Source organism: Carassius auratus, chromosome 4, assembly GCF_003368295.1.
Source record: "Carassius auratus strain Wakin chromosome 4, ASM336829v1, whole genome shotgun sequence".
Taxonomy (NCBI): domain Eukaryota; kingdom Metazoa; phylum Chordata; class Actinopteri; order Cypriniformes; family Cyprinidae; genus Carassius; species Carassius auratus.
Genome location: NC_039246.1, coordinates 24,480,656 through 24,501,193, shown reverse-complemented (window position 1 = coordinate 24,501,193; position 20,538 = coordinate 24,480,656). Strand labels below are relative to the sequence as shown.

Here is a 20,538-nt window from a genome sequence, read left to right as displayed (position 1 = left end):
TAGCAGATAATATTACCGATTTAATATGGCGTGTGGGTTCTGGCCAGCTCTTTGGAGATGTGTGTGGTTATTTTATTGAAGAGAAAAGCTGGCATGGGTAATTCTACTTGGTTTTGTGTCTAAATCACATTGACTCATCCACACTTGGGAAGCCAAAGCTGATTTTCCTCCTTTCTGCTTAGAAGTGTGTGAAAGGGAAAATGCAGGAAAAACCAGGTCATACCAGCCTAAGGTGGTCAAGCTAGTCAAATAGTGAAGGCTGTGTTTTGAAAAATGGTTACATTTGGGTTGCATTGCATGAACCCTTTGTACTACAGGGTAAATAAATCATGAAGTCTGAATTCACAAAGAAAGAATTTGCTGTGCAGTACAGATACGAACTGTCATAATGAGTTGTTTTGATCGACAAATCTTGAGAGAAAGCATTTAAAATCGCATCCTAAGTCACAGTTTGGATTTATTGGTAAGTTACTTGAAAAAAAAAAAACCCTTATCTGAAATTTGCATATTTGGGTCTTAAACTATTTAAAGTATTTTTATAAATAGTATTCTGTTTTAACTTTTAATATTATGCTGTGTTATGTTATATTATATTATATAGTCAAACAGTGAAAGGTGGTAATTAATATAAAATGTATTATAATTTACCCTATTCAAATTTCCCGTTTTACTCCTAATTTGTTTCTCTGTTCAATCTCTGTGATCTCAAAGTTTGTGACACGTCATAGATCATGGTTTAATATTTTTTATTATGTTGATGTGTTTTCTTATAAACTAGGACTACCACACAATTCTCTCTCTCTCTCTCTCTTCTAACAGAAATTATTAAATTTTTAAACACGTATACATATTCAAATGCACACACAAAAAACAAAACGCAACTCTGCATTCCTGTTCCAAACATGTCAGTTTCTCTGATTGTGTAATCCATCCTGCCGGCTGAACCGGTTCTTCTCCGAACCATTCATGATCGAGTCATAAATTAAGAAATTGCATCTCATACAAGCGTCTGCTTATCTTGCTCAAGTATAAAATGAGAGTGTCTTAAGAGCATATTGTTTAATTCCTAGACTCCCTGGCCACTCAACCCCACAATGTTATTACAAAAAGAGTACAGTTCTAAGCAACACTCAATCGTTTGTCTGGCTGATAACTTCAAAATCTCTCCATCTAAATCGGTTGTGCTTTTCCAAACATTCACAAAAACACCCACGTAACGGTCACTGTGTACACGACTGCTTTTCTATAAATGACTTTTTCTTGAATAATCAGAACAAAGCCCTTAAAGCCACATGCATCCACAAAACGAATCTCCTGCTTTGTTATTATAGGAGTATGAACGAATGAAATACCCTTTGATACAGTTTTAATTTCAGCTTTTGTTGTTGCTCTTACAGTTCAGAGGAGCACTGGAGGGCATTAAACAGAGACACACAAAAGATACAGACACATAGTCTGAAAGACTTAATACAAGATGGACAGATAGACGGAGAACAAGTGCACATTGGGAGATTGAAAAGAGCAATGTGCTCTCTGGATGATGAAACATGTGTGTCATTCTGAAAGAGTGCGTATGCGTCTTGATACAGTGGCATGGGTCTTCAGGAGTTTCCAGGAATGAATCGTGTGTGTGTGTGTGTGTGTGTGTGTGTGTGTGTGTTTGTGTTTGTGTTTGCATGCATATGGTTTTGCCTGCATTAAATAGTTTAGGACCATGCATTTTTTTTTTTTTTACCTTTTTTCACCTCTTTTGTGTCTTATTTTGTGTCTCAAAACCTAAGGTTGTTCCAAACTTGTAGTTTTTAGTAAAGTTTTTTTTTTTTTTTTAAGCACAATATGTATTTTGAAGAATGTTGATAACCAAGCTGTTGACGGTATCTGTAGACTTCAATAGTATGGGGAAAAAAAAAACATTGTGGAAGTTGATGTCTAACGTCAACTCATAAGTGAGGTCCAGATCAATCAGTTCCAAAAACAAATACAAAACTTACTAACGGAAAGAAAACAAGTTGTTAAAATATTAAATAAATTGATGATTTAACATTTTTAACATGTACATTAAAAAAAAACATGGTTGAAGTTTTCAGTGTGTTAAGGGGGGAATAAAAAACCATCGTATGCTTTCGCAATAGATGTCAATAGTTAGCTCCCTGATAGAAAACGTGTGTTTCTGCAGTGAATATGGGGATTGCATAAGAAATTGAATGATAACAGAAAAGTTGTGGTCTGTTTACTGTCTACTAGTTAAAATATTGCCTGCATTGCAACACTCACGCACATCTTTCAAAACACAGACTCTGGCATCTAAACGCTGTAATTGGTATTGCATTCATAATGTGGCACGTTCACCTTTTAGAGGACCATAAATCAGCAAACATCTTCCTAATACAGCTCAACATCAATCATGCACTGTTCGTTTTATACACGGGCAAACGCACTCTCAGTGAATGCTCATCGCTTGTTTTAAAAGGGCTTCGGAAAGGCTCTTCCATAATGCTGTGGTGAATGTGCTCGTGGGTGGTTTTTGCTGGCCAATTATGAACCACTTCAAAATCAGAATCGGCGCTCCGAGTATGTAGAGCTGACTGATTAAGGTGTGTGAGGGTCAGCTTTTGCCTACGCGGAGAGGAACAAATGGTCCCCCAAGGATAGTATAACCTCAAATCAACTACATTATGTGGTCCCATGAGGAAAACAGCTTCATAAACCGTAAGTATTTTAATTTAAAATGCAAAAATGCAACCAGGGTACAGTGAGAGTTAAATTTAGGGATAGAGGATAGAAAACATCATTAACATGGCATAAAAACAATAGAAATCAATGGAAAACCCCCATTGTGATGTATTATGTTTTTGTTTCAGAACTCCATTGAGGAAAAATTATTTATTATATGTCAGTGGTTCTTCTGAAGCACAATAATAGTATATTAAATAATAAATAAATATAAATAAATATTAAATAAATAAATAAATCTATTAATCAATCATTTATTTTACTGACCTAGTTGAGCAATTATATTTTATAAACATATATTTGTGTCAGAAAAGAGATATAAATGATCTATAAATAAAATAAAAATATATAGTTTTAAATAATAATAATAATAATAATAATAATAATAAAATCATTAATAATGTAAAAAAGTTTGTGTATTACTATACATTTAACATAATGTAAATATTCGATGTTGTGTAACTTGTAAATAATTATATTTATCTTTTTACACTGAGTAGCCTTAGTGATGAAAAACGAAGGCATACGCTGCAGAACATTACCGATTTGTTTATAATTTTTCATCTCTTTCTAACTGATGCTCCCAAGACTATCACAAGTCATTCTTGCAATTTCAGCAAATCCTCATTTATATTAGCCGGCTACATACATTAACTTGGTGACACATTTAAATCCGCATAATTCACAACAGCACATTCAATAAATCATAGAAAGTTTTAAGCTTGCAAGTCATAAAAAACACATGCACAGGATCATCATGCGTATGATGGACAGGAACTAGTCTGTCTGCTGTCTCAAAACCTGGCTCATCTTTATTATTGAGCCTTGTTGTTCAGGAGGTTAGTTTTTGACACATTTACAATAGATTCTCCATTGTTAAATGACACTTTCTCATCTAACAGTAAATGCTCTCTGAACTTAGTAATATGTTAAAGTCAATAATAGAAAGTAAAACCATCTTCCAGAACTGAATTTGCTCAGGGTGTTCAGTCAAACTGAAGCAGCTCAGCAGGAAAAGGGTTAGCTGGGAACGGCGATGCATGTTTAGAAAGTGAGAACTGACCACAATATTTCTTATTAGTAGGATTTCCTGTATAAAGCCCCTTAGGCATTAAGTGGGTCATACAGTGGGGTGGCCATAGCAGATTTATGAAGTATTAATGCCTGCAGCTGTGGTTGTTGGAGTTTATTCATTATGGTAATTATGTTGGCTTTTTAAGCCCTCTGTAATGAGTGTAGTGGCAGGAGGGTTTTGACTGCATGTTCTACTCTCTAAGTACAAGAACTATGAATATGACGGCTAAAGTCCATTCATGAGGGCTAGGCCGAATAATTTGCCCTTTAAAAATGCTATCTAATCCCCATAATCCACAGAGTTCACCTGATCAACCGAAGCGGTGCAGTTCAGGGTAAAGTAGGCCACAGTGTAGTGGGGAACAGGTTTTTATTACATCTTGGGGCCTAAATATTCCCACAAGTATATGAAAACCTAAAACCACATATACATTATGAAGAGCAGCCAGGAGGAAATCTTAATAAACTAAATAAAAATACTAAATAAAGTCTTAATTAAAGCACAAGGTTTGCATGACAGAACTAAATCAAGATGTTGCTATCTAAAATAAATAAGTTGTTGCATTTCTTTTTCTTTTGATGTACCTGGATAGATTTTTCTTTTTCATTATAAAATATTTATATATTTCAGTATTGAAAAAAATCTTTTTAATTATAGATATTATGCAAAATATTATTTAATTGCAGCAATGTTTTGTATCCATTTTACTATCCAGTTATGCAATATATATAAGCTTTACAGTATATCGGCCTCTGGATTGGCATTGGACAAAAAAAAAAACATAAATGCATGTAATCACAGCAAATAAGATGCATAGATTATTGTATTTATGTCCAGTTCTGCAATATTATATATATTAGCTTTACAATAAGCCTACTCTGCATTGGCATTGGACATAAAAAAAACATAAATGTTAAAATAAATGAAATCATAGCAAATAAGATTTACAGAATATTGCTAAATTAAAATATTAATATTATTTACTTTAGATAAATGTAGTATGTCTAATGTTTAAAAATATTTTTCATTGTTGTAAACACAATTACAATTTAAAAGATTAAGTACATTTAACAAGAAAATAGTATTTTTTATACTTAAAAATTTCACGTTTAACTTAGTTTAATTGAGTTTAACTCTTTATTATATTTGTGAAATTTACTAGTAGTTTCTGATTGAAAATAGTTGTAGTTTATCTGTGTAGTTTAAAAAATGTTTAATATCCATCGATTAGTCAGATTTGTGTGACAGACACATGTGAAACTGCTACTTTTTTTAACTCAACTGTAAAGTCTGTCAGCTAATATTGATAATGTCAAAATATCCACTGCTTATTTGCCCAGTATGTCATTCTATCAGTAGTCAGCAATTTTTTACAAATAAATTCAGCTCTGGGCAAATTGAATTGACCCCTATGTGATCTTTCTGACAGATTTCTGTTGTATTATTAGCTCCCAAAAGCCCTCTTTAGAAGTAATAATCACTTTCTCTCTCTCTTTCTCTCTATCTCTTTCCCCATCTCTCTGAAGACCTCTGAATCTGCCAGCCCTGGTAAAGTTATCGACTTTTACCCACAATCCTGTGCAAAAGGTAGACTTTTCTGTAGAAAAACTCTGGGTGTCGCACCTAATAAGGTGTGTGTGTGTGTGTGTGTGTGTGTGTGTGTGTGTGTGTTGGCCTGCGGCATTAGAGTCTTGGCTAATTAAACCCCAGTGTAATTTATTAATACAATGTGTTCTGGATGGAGCTGCCGGTTGTGTGTTTAAGTGAGAGCAATTAGGAAACCTATCAAGTGGAAAAGATACGTTATCTCTGCAGTAAACTCCATAGCTGGAGGGAAAACTGGGAGAGAGAGGGATGGAAAAGGAAGGATAGATAACAGAGGAAGCTTTTCCTTGCTTCACCGCTTCTGAGAAAACTCTTCGCCCCCTAAACTAGTCAACAAACTCTTCTTCCACTCGTTTAACTCTTTAACTGCAGGATTACACTGCATAGTTCTACTGTGAATGTTTTGTTTGGCTGCATGCTTGATTTTGTGCACCTGCTACTGTTTTGTCTAGTCGAAGTCAGTGGGGACAGAAACAACATTCATGTCTCAGTTTAGTAGTTTCAGAGTTGTTGACACAACAGTTTCTTGCAGAATTTCATACATTTTTTTTATTCCACTTAACATGTTAAGTTTTCACCATATTAACTAGTTTTTTTTCAGTATAGTAATATGGTACATTTCAGTCATTCAATCAGAACATTTCTAAATGTTATTATGCTGAAATCTTGTAGAAATGTAAAAAAAAAAAAAATTATATATATATATATATATATATATATATATATATATATATATATATATATATATAATTTTTTTTTTTCTGTAGCAATGTTTCATATCTTATTACAGTACCTGAAGCTGTTCTTGTCTAGTTGAAGTCAATGGGAACCAAAATAACAATTAATATAAAAAAATTATACCGAACTTTGTTTTTTTCAAATTATTGTAAAATTATGATTATTTATTTATTAAATTTTTTGGGGTGATTTATTTATTATGGTAATTATGTTCTGTAATGAGTGTAGTTGCATGAGGGTTTTGACTGCGTGCTCTACTGTCCAAGTACAAGAACTATTAATATGACGGCTAAAGTGCATTCATAAGGGCTAGGCCGAATAATTTGCCCATTGAAAATGTTTTTTGATTTAAGATGATTTAACTAGAGTATTCAATTACTCAACTACTTAAAAACATATACACATATCACTTCTCAACATCGTTTTTTCTGGTTCACCACAGTCATACATTAAGTAAAAGAACTCCAATAGAACATACTAGACTATTCAAATCTTTTCACATAATTTCGTGTTTAATTTGACATGTTACTTCTAGTGTTGAGCTGATGGTCCAATCCCACACCCCCCTCCGCCCACTGCTCTCCCCCACTGATGTCATCGTCCATCGTGATGTTTCACTATAGACATCATCCAATGCCAAATTTGTAATCATCACCCAACCCTAATTACTTCCCATTTCTGTGTAGTTATTTGAGAAATTTACTAGCAATTTGTGAGATAAAACAGTTTCAAAGAAAATATATTTTAGTTTGGAATGAGATTAGGGCAAGTAAATAATTTTTGGATGAACTCTCCCTTTAATTCAAAAGGACCATCCACATACTGTTGTCCATGTAGTTTATTCACCATCTGTTCATTCATTTTGTTCTCCTCCTGCTTCTAAAATGCTTGTTTTTGCTCTTCTAGCTGCCAAGCAAAGCCAAGTTAGCCAGCCAATAGTCTGGAATGTGGATCGCTGTGTTATTTTACACTCCCATCAGGGGCACGATCCCACCAGCGGACACAGCCACAAAGACGGCCTTGTCGTGGCGGTGCCGAGTCGTACTTGGCTTCCTCTGTCTCTAATTGTCTCCCTCTCTTCCTTTCCAGCAGTCTCTCTCTTAGTCTTTTGTTAACATGCTAGCACACGCTCAAAATCGCTCACAGCTAGCTCTAAGTGGTAACCATCTACCCTAGCATTACTTCAAGGGCACTCTAAAGCGAACGGTTCTATTCAAATTTGTTATATTATCAACAACCTGCCAGATAAAAGTACTTAAAATGACGTTGAGTACAGCAGTGCACGTTGTAAACTATTCACATTCACATCGAGGTTTCAACCGGGCAAAGTCGAGGCACACAGGGGTGCGAAGACAATCCCTTAACTTTGTGTGTGCGCGTGAATATTCTAGGTAATGGCTCGGGGGGGTCCTCTTTGTATTCTTAGCTTGTTGAAGGCGCTGAAGTGGAGAGAATTATAGATTGGGCACAATGAGCAGTCAAATTTAATCAACATGCCTGCTGTTCTCCATGAGCCACTGGGAGAGATGACACAGCTCCACACCACTGTCTGCGTGTGTCTGTGGGCATACGTGCATGCCATGAGTTTGTGTCTGTGTAGCAGACTGCGAAAGAAACCAAACTTGTCAACATTTGTTAGTGTTCGAGTTATTCAGGTGTGAATCAGGCGATGCGAAATTGGATTTGTGGATGAGTCGCCTAAGACCATAGAGCGGTTTTCATTTAGGGAAAGGATCAAGCCACTGTAGCAGTTTAGAATATACTCAAAATTACTTTCTTTCTTAATTCTTGTTGCATTCGTTATGTTGACCATTAGCTGTCTGGACATTTTAAGGAAGTTTTTTTTTTTTTTTTTCGAATTAACTGATGCCAAAGGACCCACTTTCTAAATATAATGGAAGCTACTGACATTATTTTAAACATTGAATTAAAAGCTTCCAGTGATGCTTCTAATTGCTTTAGCTGTACAAAATGTTATGGCACTTGATATTGCAAAATTATACTTTTTATTTCTATAATCATAAACACTCAAAATAGCTTTGCTATAAACGGCACTCACTGTATTATTGTGGTGAATGAATCTAAAGTCTCGCACATTCACTGGAAGTAGCTTTCTTCTATCTTGTAAAATAAGGATATATTTTCATCTAAAATATCCATTTATACTGTGAGAAATACAAGAAGTGTGATATCAATGACATTAATGTCAATAAAAAATATTGGCAGCTCTTTATATTAGAGAACACATTATCTGTGAACTAAGAGTTTCTCTTCAATAAACTCGTAATTTGCTGCTTATTAATAATTAGTAATTTGTTTTTTAAGTTTAGGTATTGGGTCGGGTTAAGGGATCTAGAACACGGTCATGCAGTATAAGGCATTAATATGTGCCTAATAAGTACTACTACTAATAATAATAATAAATAATTCCTTACATTTGTATAGCGCTTTTCCTTTACATAGAAGGAGGTAATCTCAACCACCACCAATCAGCCAATATGTTGCATGCCAACAAACAACTAGTTAATTGTGAGAATTGGACCTAAAAATAAAGTATTATTGACAATCTTAATATAAACAACACAAATTAACAATTAATTGCTTTGAACAACAAAATAATAAGCCATAAAATACAATAATAATTGAATGGAAAATTAGCAATAATAAAAAAAGACACACAAAGCATATATATATTTTTAATTAATATTATAAAGACATAATCCTTTTCATATTAAATAATTGCCTTTTATTGCCACTGTAATAGAAGCAAAACAAATGATTGCATATGATATTTGAAAAATTTATTTGAAAATATTTTTTTCTGCCCACTATGAGTACAGCTGAAAAATAAACATTTTAAATGTAATATTTAATCATTTAATATATTTTTAATGTTCTTTTCACATCTTATATTGTTAATAAGTCTATTTGTTATATTTGTATATATATATTTATAATAGTGTGTGTGTGTGTGTGTGTGTATCCCTATATCCCCAACCCCACCACCCCCACACTCCCTACACACACACCTTTGCTGTTCCTGGCCTCCAAAGTTGCTAGAAAATGACGCCAATTTGTTGATCTCACTCGAGTCAGATTTGTGACCTCGAATCATTACAGTAGTTATTTTCAAGTAGCTGGTGGAATATTTCCAAATTGTGTAGAATGCAGCATGAAAGCCTTAATATCTCTTGTCGTTTTTGGAGATTAATGGGGATGGGCTGATATACCAGGACATTAATGAACTCTGTCCTTAACAAGAGTCGTTTAGATTACATTAGCATAAAACATTCTCTCTATCCTCTTGGCTCGGTATATCCTACGATCTTCCAACATGCACGTCACGCTCGCGCACATGCACGCTCCGCTTTGATCCCTGCCCGTGTAACAGCAGTTGATGTGTTGCTGACAAATTGCATCAAAATTGTTTTTGAGGAGATTTATGAAACTAAACTGTTTTTGGGCATTCTGCGCTCGAACCTGGCTAATGAAAGCCTGGGCTACGTGTTTCACTCACTTTCATCTCCCATTCACCCTCTCTCTCTGCGGCTGACAGCTGTAGAATAGAGTGATTATCTGCAGCACCAGTGATTGAGCACAAAAAAGCATGCGAGCGAGAGGGAAAGACAGCAAGATGCAGGGATTGTGATAGAGATGTTTCAGGAACGCTAATGAGGAAGAGGGTAAATTCAGCAGCTTCATGAAGACACGCATACGGACGAGTCGGTCTGTCTAGAGGAGAGCGTGAGATGCTCTTTCTGTGTTTGTTTGTCCCATTCGTCCTCCTGCTGACCATCAGAGCCCTGAACTAGTTCATATCCAGCCAGAGTAATTACCGTAACCTTTGCACTCGCCTCTCACTTGATTGGGACCATCTGGGTTGTGAACACACTCTCCTTCACTCTCTCTTCATCCCTCTCACACACACACTGGCATGTTATACAAGGGCATTCTTGCTATTAACCTCGATCTGTAAGTGCCTCAGTGCAGCTTTGCTCAGTCGTATCCACTTTAATTGTCTGTCCTGCATCTCTGTCCCCACCAAACACCAAACACTTTAAATACACATCTCTTATCCGGTTAAAGTTATATATTTATATTCTGTCTTAATGTACTCACCCTCATGTCATTTCAAGCTGAATGGCTTGGTTTCTTTCAAGGATCAAGAAAGGAGAAATGTTGAGGAATTTCCTAGCTGGGTCTTTCTCAAATTATGACTTTACATATATATATTAGCATTACCTGATTATTCTCAAAATGAAAGTGAATGGATATGTGGGCTGCTGAAGTCTCTAAACTATATTTAATGTATTCTGAAGTCATTTGTTAGATTTTTCTGAAGAAGGAATTCAAATGTCAGCTGTACATTTAATTTTCATTGATGCACTGACAAAATTCAGGTCATTGACAAAGCAATGGAGTGTATTTTCCACTCGCATTTGAATATCTTGTTTGCCGCTGTCTGGTACATTTAGTTAAGATTAAATGTTGGGTCCTTTTAAACTATAATTATGACACCATACAGTCTCGTTGACTTCACAGACACATACAAGTGAAGGCCACATAAGTCCACTTTGAATGTGCCATTTGGGGCCGAGTCAAAGTAAGAGGCAAATCTTCCAAGAGACTGGGATAGTTTAAATATCTCCCTTTTACATATTCAAAGAGCTCTTTCAGTGCTGGCCTGAATTTACCTGTGCGTATCCAGCCACTCCTGGTCCCTCTGATCCCAGCCTTAATTAGTCTGCCGGTCTCACCTGTCAATCATTCCGAGCCGTCCGTGGAGACAGTCATTGAAAAGCAAAGGCAGAGGTGGCCATGACAAGAGGGCAGAACCTGGCATCCCACTCTGCATTACCAAAAAGCATGTTTTAAAGGTGAAGTGTGTGATTTCTATGCCAATAGCATCACCAAACGGAATCGCTAAAATACTGGCTATTTTCAGTCCGAGTAGATCTAGAACATCTAGAGAAGTCAATCTAACGTCTGTAGTCATGAAGTCATTTGAGAAACTGGTGCTGGGCCACCTGAAGGACATCACTGGGCCCTTGCTGGATCCTCTTCAGTTTGCCTACAGAGCAAACAGGTCTGTGGACGATGCAGTAAACATCGGACTGCATTATGTTCTGCAACACCTAGACAGACTGGGGACTTATGTGAGGATCCTGTTTGTGGACTTCAGCTCGGCCTTCAACACGATCATCCCAAACCTCCTCCTGCCCAAACTAAATCAACTCTCCGTGCCCACCTCCGTCTGTCAGTGGATCAACAGCTTCCTGACAGACAGGCAGCAGCTAGTGAGGTTGGGAAAATACACATCCAGCACCCGTACAATCAGCACCGGAGCTCCCCAGGGCTGCGTTCTCCCCCCACTGCTCTTCTCCCTGTACACTAATGATTGCACATCTAAGGACCCCTCTGTCAAGCTCCTGAAGTTTGCAGACGACACCACACTCATCGGCCTCATTCAGGACGGTGACGAGTCTGCTTACAGACAGGAGGTAAAAGAGCTGGCTGTCTGGTGCACTCTCAACAACCTGGAGCTGAAGACGCTCAAAACAGTGGAGATGATCGTGGACTTCAGGAGAACCCCCCCTGCACTCCCCCCACTCACCATCATGAACAGCACTGTGACTGCAGTGGAGTCATTCAGGTTCCTGGGCACCACTATCTCTCAGGACCTGAAGTGGGACATTCACATTGACTCCATTGTGAAAAAGGCCCAGCAGAGGTTGTACTTCCTTCGCCAGCTGAGGAAGTTTAACCTGCCACAGGAGCTGCTGAAACAGTTCTACTCCACCATCATTGAATCCATCCTCTGCACTTCAGTAACTGTCTGGTTCAGCTCAGCTTCTAAATCTGACCTCAGAAGACTACAGAGGGTAGTCCGGACTGCTGAGCGAATCATCGGTACAACCCCCCCCTTCTATTCAAGAACTGTACTTATCCAGAGTGAGAAAAAGGGCTGTCAAAATCACTCTGGACACCTCACATCCAGCACACTCCCTCTTTGAACTGTTGCCATCTGGTCGACGCTACAGAGCACTGAGCACTAGAACGACCAGACACAGGACCAGTTTCTTCCCCCAGGCAATCCATCTTATGAACAGCTGATAATAACAGCGAACACACTACACTTTATATTTATATACACATACACTTATTTATCTAACACACATACTTAGTATACACTTAAATTTTGCACATAATACACATGTACATACATAACTGCATTTTGTAATATACCTGCCTACAATTGTCAATTTGTATATTGTCATTCACTATCTACTTATTTGTATTTTTTATTCGTTTATTATGTGTTTTATGTTCTGTCGCTGTCATTCTGTTGTACTGTGGAGCTTCTGTCACAAAAACAAATTCCTCGTATGTGTAAACATACCTGGCAATAAAGCTCATTCTGATTCTGATTCTGTTAGCATTGGTTAGCATGTGAACTTTGAAGAGCCCTCACAACTTCTGTTAGAGTAAAGTATATAGTGCTGCGCGATATAAAAAAAAAACTGACAGCGAAATGTTCTTTTTCTTCAATATGAAAAATGAATTTTTTCAAGATAACCTACATAGTGTTATTTAGAAATAATTAATCATTCTGTATTCTGTGATTTTGTTGAGGAATGCATCTGCTTGGAAAAAAATAATGTAAAAGCTTTTTTTTTTTAGGTTGAACGATAAAAGGATAAAAGAAATTGAATAATAACGAAAAATATAAAATTGAGTATTTAAAAAAAATAATTAAAATCCTTTTTATAGTAATTTTTGAATCTTATTTTGTTTTTATACTTTTATTTTTACGTTTGGCCATTTTCCAAATAAAGAGTGTAGCTATGTTTATTTGCATGCTTACAGCTCATCATAAAGGGCTTCAGCATCAGTCAGATTTGCATAGTTTATTTAAAGCAATTAAAAAAATGTAAAGACCCTTTACAATTTGACTATAGCAATAAGCCATGTTATAATGTACTTTTTATATATATATATGTGTGTGTGTGTGTGTGTGTGGTACAGCCCTAAAGTACAATAAATAATTGTGAATTTAATTAACTCACTTTTTGTTAGCAGAACAATGTAGTAACATCCATACACCAGTAAGGGCTAACTGAACCATGCTAACCAACCAAACCATGACAAGTTTCAGACAGGTTTCCCGAACAAATCCCTCTCTGCCGTTGGCAAACCATATGATGTCTCTATGTATACTTACAAGCTGGGACAGGAAAAAGTAAGACCCAGTTTAATGAGAAAAATATGAGGGAATATTGTAAATGATACATGAGTTAGCTGTTAAGAGAATGAGGAAACAAGCTGCTGTGGAGGGTCAGTCAAAGTTTTTATTCGAGAGGGAGGTCTGCTTGGGAGTTTGAGAGAAGATGTGGGGTTTACTATTAACTTGGCTGAGAAATTTCAGCATAATGCCCTGCGGTAAGAGTAGTACTGGTTTAGCACTTGTCTGCTTGTGCACTCTGCTACCAGTCGTTTTTCTTAACACAGAGAGAAGGAATAACACACTGGTGCTGCTGATCTGAACTGCAATACACACTCCCACTCACAATATGAGCATCAAACGCAGGCCTCCTTTCTTGTTCATACTTCTGCTGCATTGCGAGTTAATTTACCGGCAGCTCAGGTTGAGATAGCCCTAAAGTAATTTAGAGAAAATGTGTTTGGTTTGGCTTTGGATCAGAAAAGCATTGAGAAATGAAGGAAATCTCATCTGAGCCATGCCCTCAGTTGTAAATCCAAGGAATACACCAATACAGAAATGTGCAAACAGACTTCCTACTCATTCTTGTTGAAATGTTTTAAAGCGTGATTACTGGTCAAGTTTAGGCAGGATGTTCTGGCAGTGTGTCCTTGTTTTTGTATGAGGGTTGATAAAACTTGATTTTCTGAAGATTACGACTGGTGTTTGGAGAACTCCCTGCAACAGTGCTAGGGTGTTTTGGGTGGTTGCCAGGGTGTTGCTAAGATGATGCGAAGAAGTGTTTTTTAGCAAGTTGCTAAGTGGTTGTCTTAAGGGTGCTTGCTAAAGGCTGGTTCACACGGCAGGATAATTAGGCCAATTTTAGCCCCGATTCACCCCTTCCGACAATCTTAGGATGTTCCGATTATCGTAAAATAATCTGGTCAAATATTCCTGCCGTGTGTGGTGTGTTAAGATTGCTCTCCTCTGCTCGGAAGAATGTCAGGACCGCTCCGATCTCAAATCGGGGATATCCAACATGTTGGATTTATTTGGCCCGATTTCTTCTCATGTGTGGTGTCCCCCGAGGACAAACAATCACGCAGCCTGTGGACTGTGGCGTGTAGCCAATCAGAAAGCGAGGTGACGAGGCGGTGAGGTAGTACCGGGAAACAAAATCAAAACAGCCGGCGTATATAATATAACATATACAGTATTGTTCAAAATAATAGCAGTACAATGTGACTAACCAGAATAATCAAGGTTTTTAGTATATTTTTTATTGCTATGTGGCAAACAAGTTACCAGTAGGTTCAGTAGATTGTCAGAAAACAAACAAGACCCAGCATTCATGATATGCACGCTCTTAAGGCTGTGCAATTGGGCAATTAGTTGAAAGGGGTGTGTTCAAAAAAATAGCAGTGTCTACCTTTGACTGTACAAACTCAAAACTATTTTGTACAAACATTTTTTTTTTTCTGGGATTTAGCAATCCTGTGATTCACTAAACTAATATTTAGTTGTATGACCACAGTTTTTTAAAACTGCTTGACATCTGTGTGGCATGGAGTCAACCAACTTGTGGCACCTCTCAGCTGTTATTCCACTCCATGATTCTTTAACAACATTCCACAATTCATTCACATTTCTTGGTTTTGCTTCAGAAACAGCATTTTTGATATCACCCCACAAGTTCTCAATTGGATTAAGGTCTGGAGATTGGGCTGGCCACTCCATAACATTAATTTTGTTGGTTTGGAACCAAGACTTTGCCCGTTTACTAGTGTGTTTTGGGTCATTGTCTTGTTGAAACAACCATTTCAAGGGCATTTCCTCTTAAGCATAGGGCAACATGACCTCTTCAAGTATTTTAACATATGCAAACTGATCCATGATCCCTGGTATGCGATAAATAGGCCCAACACCATAGTAGGAGAAACATGCCCATATCATGATGCTTGCACCTCCATGCTTCACTGTCTTCACTGTGTACTGTGGCTTGAATTCAGAGTTTGGGGGTCGTCTCACAAACTGCCTGTGGCCCTTGGACCCAAAAAGAACAATTTTACTCTCATCAGTCCACAAAATGTTCCTCCATTTCTCTTTAGGCCAGTTGATGTGTTCTTTGGCAAATTGTAACCTCTTCTGCACATGCCTTTTTTTTAACAGAGGGACTTTGCGGGGGATTCTTGAAAATAGATTAGCTTCACACAGACGTCTTCTAACTGTCACAGTACTTACAGGTAACTCCAGACTGTCTTTGATCATCCTGGAGGTGATCATTGGCTGAGCCTTTGCCATTCTGGTTATTCTTCTATCCATTTTGATGGTTGTCTTCCGTTTTCTTCCACGTCTCTCTGGTTTTGCTCTCCATTTTAAGGCATTGGAGATCATTTTAGCTGAACAGCCTATAATTTTTTGCACCTCTTTATAGGTTTTCCCCTCTCTAATCAACTTTTTAATCAAAGTACGCTGTTCTTCTGAACAATGTCTTGAACGACCCATTTTCCTCAGCTTTCAAATGCATGTTCAACAAGTGTTGGCTTCATCCTTAAATAGGGGCCACCTGATTCACACCTGTTTCTTCACAAAATTGATGACCTCAGTGATTGAATGCCACACTGCTATTTTTTTGAACACACCCCTTTCAACTAATTCAACTAATTGCCCAATTGCACAGCCTTAAGAGCGTGCATATCATGAATGCTGGGTCTCATTTGTTTTCTGAGAATCTACTGAACCTACTGGTAACTTGTTTGCCACGTAGCAATAGAAAAATATACGAAAAACCTTGATTATTCTGGTTAGTCACATTGTACTGCTATTATTTTGAACAATACTGTATAACAAATACAAATAAAGTCGATGGGCATAACTACATCCACAACTGCAGTCCACCAGAGTACATGTAAACTAATATATGAACGTTTATTTCAACGGTTATTAATCTGTGTAGTACGTAACAACATTTCTTTGAGATAAAACAACAACTTATCTCCATATTATTATATAGCAAGTATAGTCCATGCTCGCATTGTCTCCACCTTTTTGACCATCGCTTTTTCTTGTTTTTCTTATGTTTTTTCAGTTAAAAACAAAGCACAAACTATGGCCACTGCATCCTCTTCGTCCGCCATGATTGTTTACTCTAAAGTCACGTTTGATCTTGAGGGATTTTGCGAGATTTCCCGTCTGACCTGGGAATGCTCGGGAGTCAAATCGGTTTGTGTGTTATGTGTTGATATTGCCGTGTGGCTGCACACCACACACAGAATGACCAAAACTGTTAGACCCGTGAATTTTTATCGCCGTGTGTGGGGTCTCTCAGGTTTGGAAAATCGGCAGACAATTTTAAAATCGTCCCGTCAGAACCAGGCCTAGGGTGTTTATGGACTGTTCCACTGTCCATAGGTTTCTGTGATATTCTGGAACCGTAACTTTGGCCATAACAAAAAATGCTATTAAATTACCTTTTAGTCGGCAATAAATAGACTTAATAGGATAGTTCACCCTAGAATGTAAATTCTGTTATTTACTCACACTCATGCTTACTCCAAACCAATATGGCTACTATGACTACTACTTTCTTCACTCTTACAAGTTCTTAAAATAACCATTGTGAAGAACATTTAAAGAAAATCCAAACATCATTTTTTTTTTCTGCTGTAAAAAAAAAAACATTTGCACAGGATGGATGTTAAAGGTTCTTCATGAAACCATGGATTCCAATAAAGAACTGTTTCAAAATTGTTCTGTGGAATTGTCTTTTGAACGTTTTAGAATTGATCCTGAATGTATCCTACTTAAATTATTTTCTTAAGAACAGTGGTTTTTGATCATAATACTTAGGGCTAAGCCTGAGAATGTGCTAGCAATAGGAAAACCTGCCTTAGCAAGCCCCACCAATGACTAATGTTTGTCTGTGTTAACATGCAAATCAAGAAATGTGTCATAAGGCACACTGCATTCTTTTGTGATGTTTAGTCAGAGCCGTGTAGCACACTCAGCACAAATATCAAGTCTATACTTAGAGACTGGCATCATTGTTCCTGTTCATAAGTTTGTCTTGTGTTTGAGGGGAAGAGGGGGAACTGTCAGTCTAAATATTCATAATTAAACTTGACAATTTGCTAAAACCTATCCTCCCGGTCACTTTTTTCTAAAGCTGTACAGTCCAGACAAATCACCCATGTGCTCTGAATCAGTTGCAAAGACTGCCTCCTGTTAACGGTTAACACTAGACTCATACACACACACAAAATGTAACACCCCCCCCCCCCCCCCACAGTAACCTCTAATCTCATTGAAACCCTGCACACTAGAGCTCTGACAGACACCAAGTAAAGAGAAAAAGCCTGTCACTTCTGCCCTGCCTCACATCGTGTCTCTGGAGCCCCGTCATTATAGCCAATAAGCTGTAATACCCGCTAAACTCTTAGCATGAATTCTTTATGAGCTCTGGGCTCAGGATCGTGGTGTCTGAGAGACTCCTGCCATTCGATTTGCAGTGAAAGTATTTGCTCTGGCAATCTAAACACCTCAGTCAGTTATGTGGAAGTCCACTCCAGAGGATTGTCTTCACATCTAGGCAGATAAGTAATGGCATGGGGAGTAATGGAATGGTCAGAAATATTGAGTGAATATGGTTAATATTTCTTTTCCCCAACTTTGCAACCTTATAAACATCTAAAATTAGCTCAAGTATGTTCAAGACTGTGATTAGATTATCCTGTCTAACACAATAACTTTGCATGCTGTGCTGGTTATTGTAGGGGTTGTTTACAGGAAGGAGGACAGGATTTGTTTGGCCCACCTGCTGAGGTTGTACCCATAATTCATTGAGCCACCTTCTGTTATGCTGGAATCAGGCTGGCCTGTGATTGCTTTGATCAGCGTTTGACTTCCGCCCCAGTGTTTTTTAGGACCTGCTGAAGTGCTGAGGGGATGGATGAAAAGGAGAATGAAAGTAGTGAAGGGGTGGAGGACGAGCTTCTTTAGAAATGCTTTGCTTGTATCAGCGTGTCAAATCACCAACCATCTGCAATCCCTTTGAGGGAACAGTTGAGAGGCCTGATCGATTTTTCTTTTAACTTAGTCTTTGTTGGTAGCACTTTTCACTAGTGCTTACTTCAGTATAGTATAATGATGCGTGCTAAAGAAATTCTCCAGTTTCTAAAAAGACTTCAGTTTTCAAGTGTGAATTTATTAGTGGTGCCTGCTAAGACGAGCATCTCTATTGGGTCAATGACAAATGAGATAGCGAAAATGGATGATCTTTTATTAATTTAGTTTAAAACTCATGTTCCAAGTTCTTAAAAATGTATTTTTATGTATTCAAGTTGGATTCTTTTGAAAAAGCAACACATTAAAACTATTTTCAGCAAATGTTTCAATTCAATGAAAAATGTTATATGGTGTAGACATCAAGCTAAAAGTAAAACATCTTCTTTATAAATGCTAATACATGTGACTACACATTTGACAAATTATTGGATAGCTGTATCACCCTGGCATTTCTGACTTTATGCCCCCCCCCCAATAAAAACACTATATTAGAGGTGAATTCATTGTATGTAGGAATTTGGTGTACTATTGAATTAATTAATAAATCTAGGCATCCTAGCAGTTTCGTGACAGTATGTAACTTGTCCTCGTACATTATACATATCTTGTTTTCTTTCTCTCTCTTCAAGAGATGGCGTGGAGGGCCCTGGCAGCGTTGTCCCTGCTGCTGTGTTTCGGCTCATCTTGCTGTGACGATACTCAAGATTATTTCTTGTCTGATACCGTCATCAACAATGTCGTTCAGGACCCTCAAACGGGCCGAATTTACGTGGGTGCCATTAATAACATCTATCAGCTAAACTATGACCTGCTGAAGGAAAGCAATGCTGTAACAGGCCCTAAGAAGGACAACCCACACTGCACTCCACCCATCACTGCACATTGCACTGATGCAAAGGATATGGACAACATCAACAAACTCCTGCTGGTTAACTCCGCCAATGGCACCTTGATTGTTTGTGGAAGCCTTTTCAGGGGCATCTGCTCTTTGTTAAACCTCAACAGCGTGGACAAACAGGTGTACTACAGTGACACTAAAGGCGAGAAGACATACGTAGCCAGCACAGAGGAGTCTGTTACCGTTGTGGGAGTAATTTCTTATTTTATAGATGCTGATACTAATGCAAACCTCAGTGTATTTCTTGTAGGGAAGGGCTATGGTAGCTCAGACAGTGCGAAACTCATTAGCACCCGATTGCTGCAGGAGCATGGAGAAACCGATGTCTTTGAGAACATGGTTGATGCTTCCACTGTGCAAGCTAGTCCTTTTGTCCAGCGTTACCTCCACGACTTTCGTCATGCTTTCAAAGACAATGGCTACATCTACTTCTTGTTCTCACGTACTCCAGGCACCAGCGATAGTAGGAATAGCACATTTATAGCACGTCTGTGTGAGAATGACCATCATTACTATTCTTACACCGAGCTCCAGCTTAACTGCTCCGTCAAAACTGAACAACAGGAGAACACATACAACAAGGTCCAAGCAGCATATCTGGCCAGACCAGGAGAAGTTTTGGCTAGGGAGATCATCCCTTCGAATCTCAACGATAAAGTTCTGTTTGCTGTGTTCAGCGCGGATGAGGATGGTGGCAATTCTGCCTTGTGCATGTATCCGCTCAGCAGCATTAATGCCAGGCTTAAGGAGGTGATTGAGTCCTGCTACATAGGAGAAGTTCTGGAGGACGAGAAACCAAAGACTGTTTATTCACCCTACATCTCCAAGCCTGAGGCCATCTGCAAGACCAAAAGAGACGTGAGTTGTTGTGTTGCTTACAATTCTGGTTCTATTTTGTGTGGGCCTTTACAACCCTTCTGAATGTGGTGTGTGTTTTCACCCAACAGAAGGAAATGGTGAAGGGATATAAGTGTGGTGCAGAGTTCCTTCCATCTCCACTAGCCAGTAAACCTGAGTACGCTCTGGCTGTCAAACCCATCTACACCCGAAATGACATGCTGACAGCTGTAGCTGTGGCAGTGGAGAATGAGCACACTGTGGCATTTTTGGGAACCAGTGGAGCAGATGTCTTAAAGGTGAGTCCCATTCCAGGGTCTGGTTTCTATCCACTTTAATTTTCACTAAATCCCTTGAGGTTTGACTGCTGTGGTGGTCTAGCTTGGT

The 20,538-nt window shown here is 38.0% G+C and overlaps 1 protein-coding gene across 3 annotated transcripts in view; it reads left to right on the top strand.

Moving 5' to 3' along the window:
- Positions 1-20,538, top strand: part of LOC113063466 (plexin-B2-like) — a 103,066-nt gene that overhangs the window by 58,426 nt on the left and 24,102 nt on the right. For 2 of the 3 annotated variants that reach the window (XM_026233906.1, XM_026233913.1), the window contains 2 exons: positions 19,046-20,172; positions 20,262-20,450. In XM_026233906.1, the coding sequence (XP_026089691.1) occupies positions 19,048-20,172; positions 20,262-20,450 (1,314 nt within the window). In that variant the 5' untranslated portion in view covers positions 19,046-19,047. Of the gene's footprint in view, positions 1-19,045; positions 20,173-20,261; positions 20,451-20,538 lie in introns of those variants that run through there. The other variant, XM_026233896.1, reaches the window with a different exon arrangement.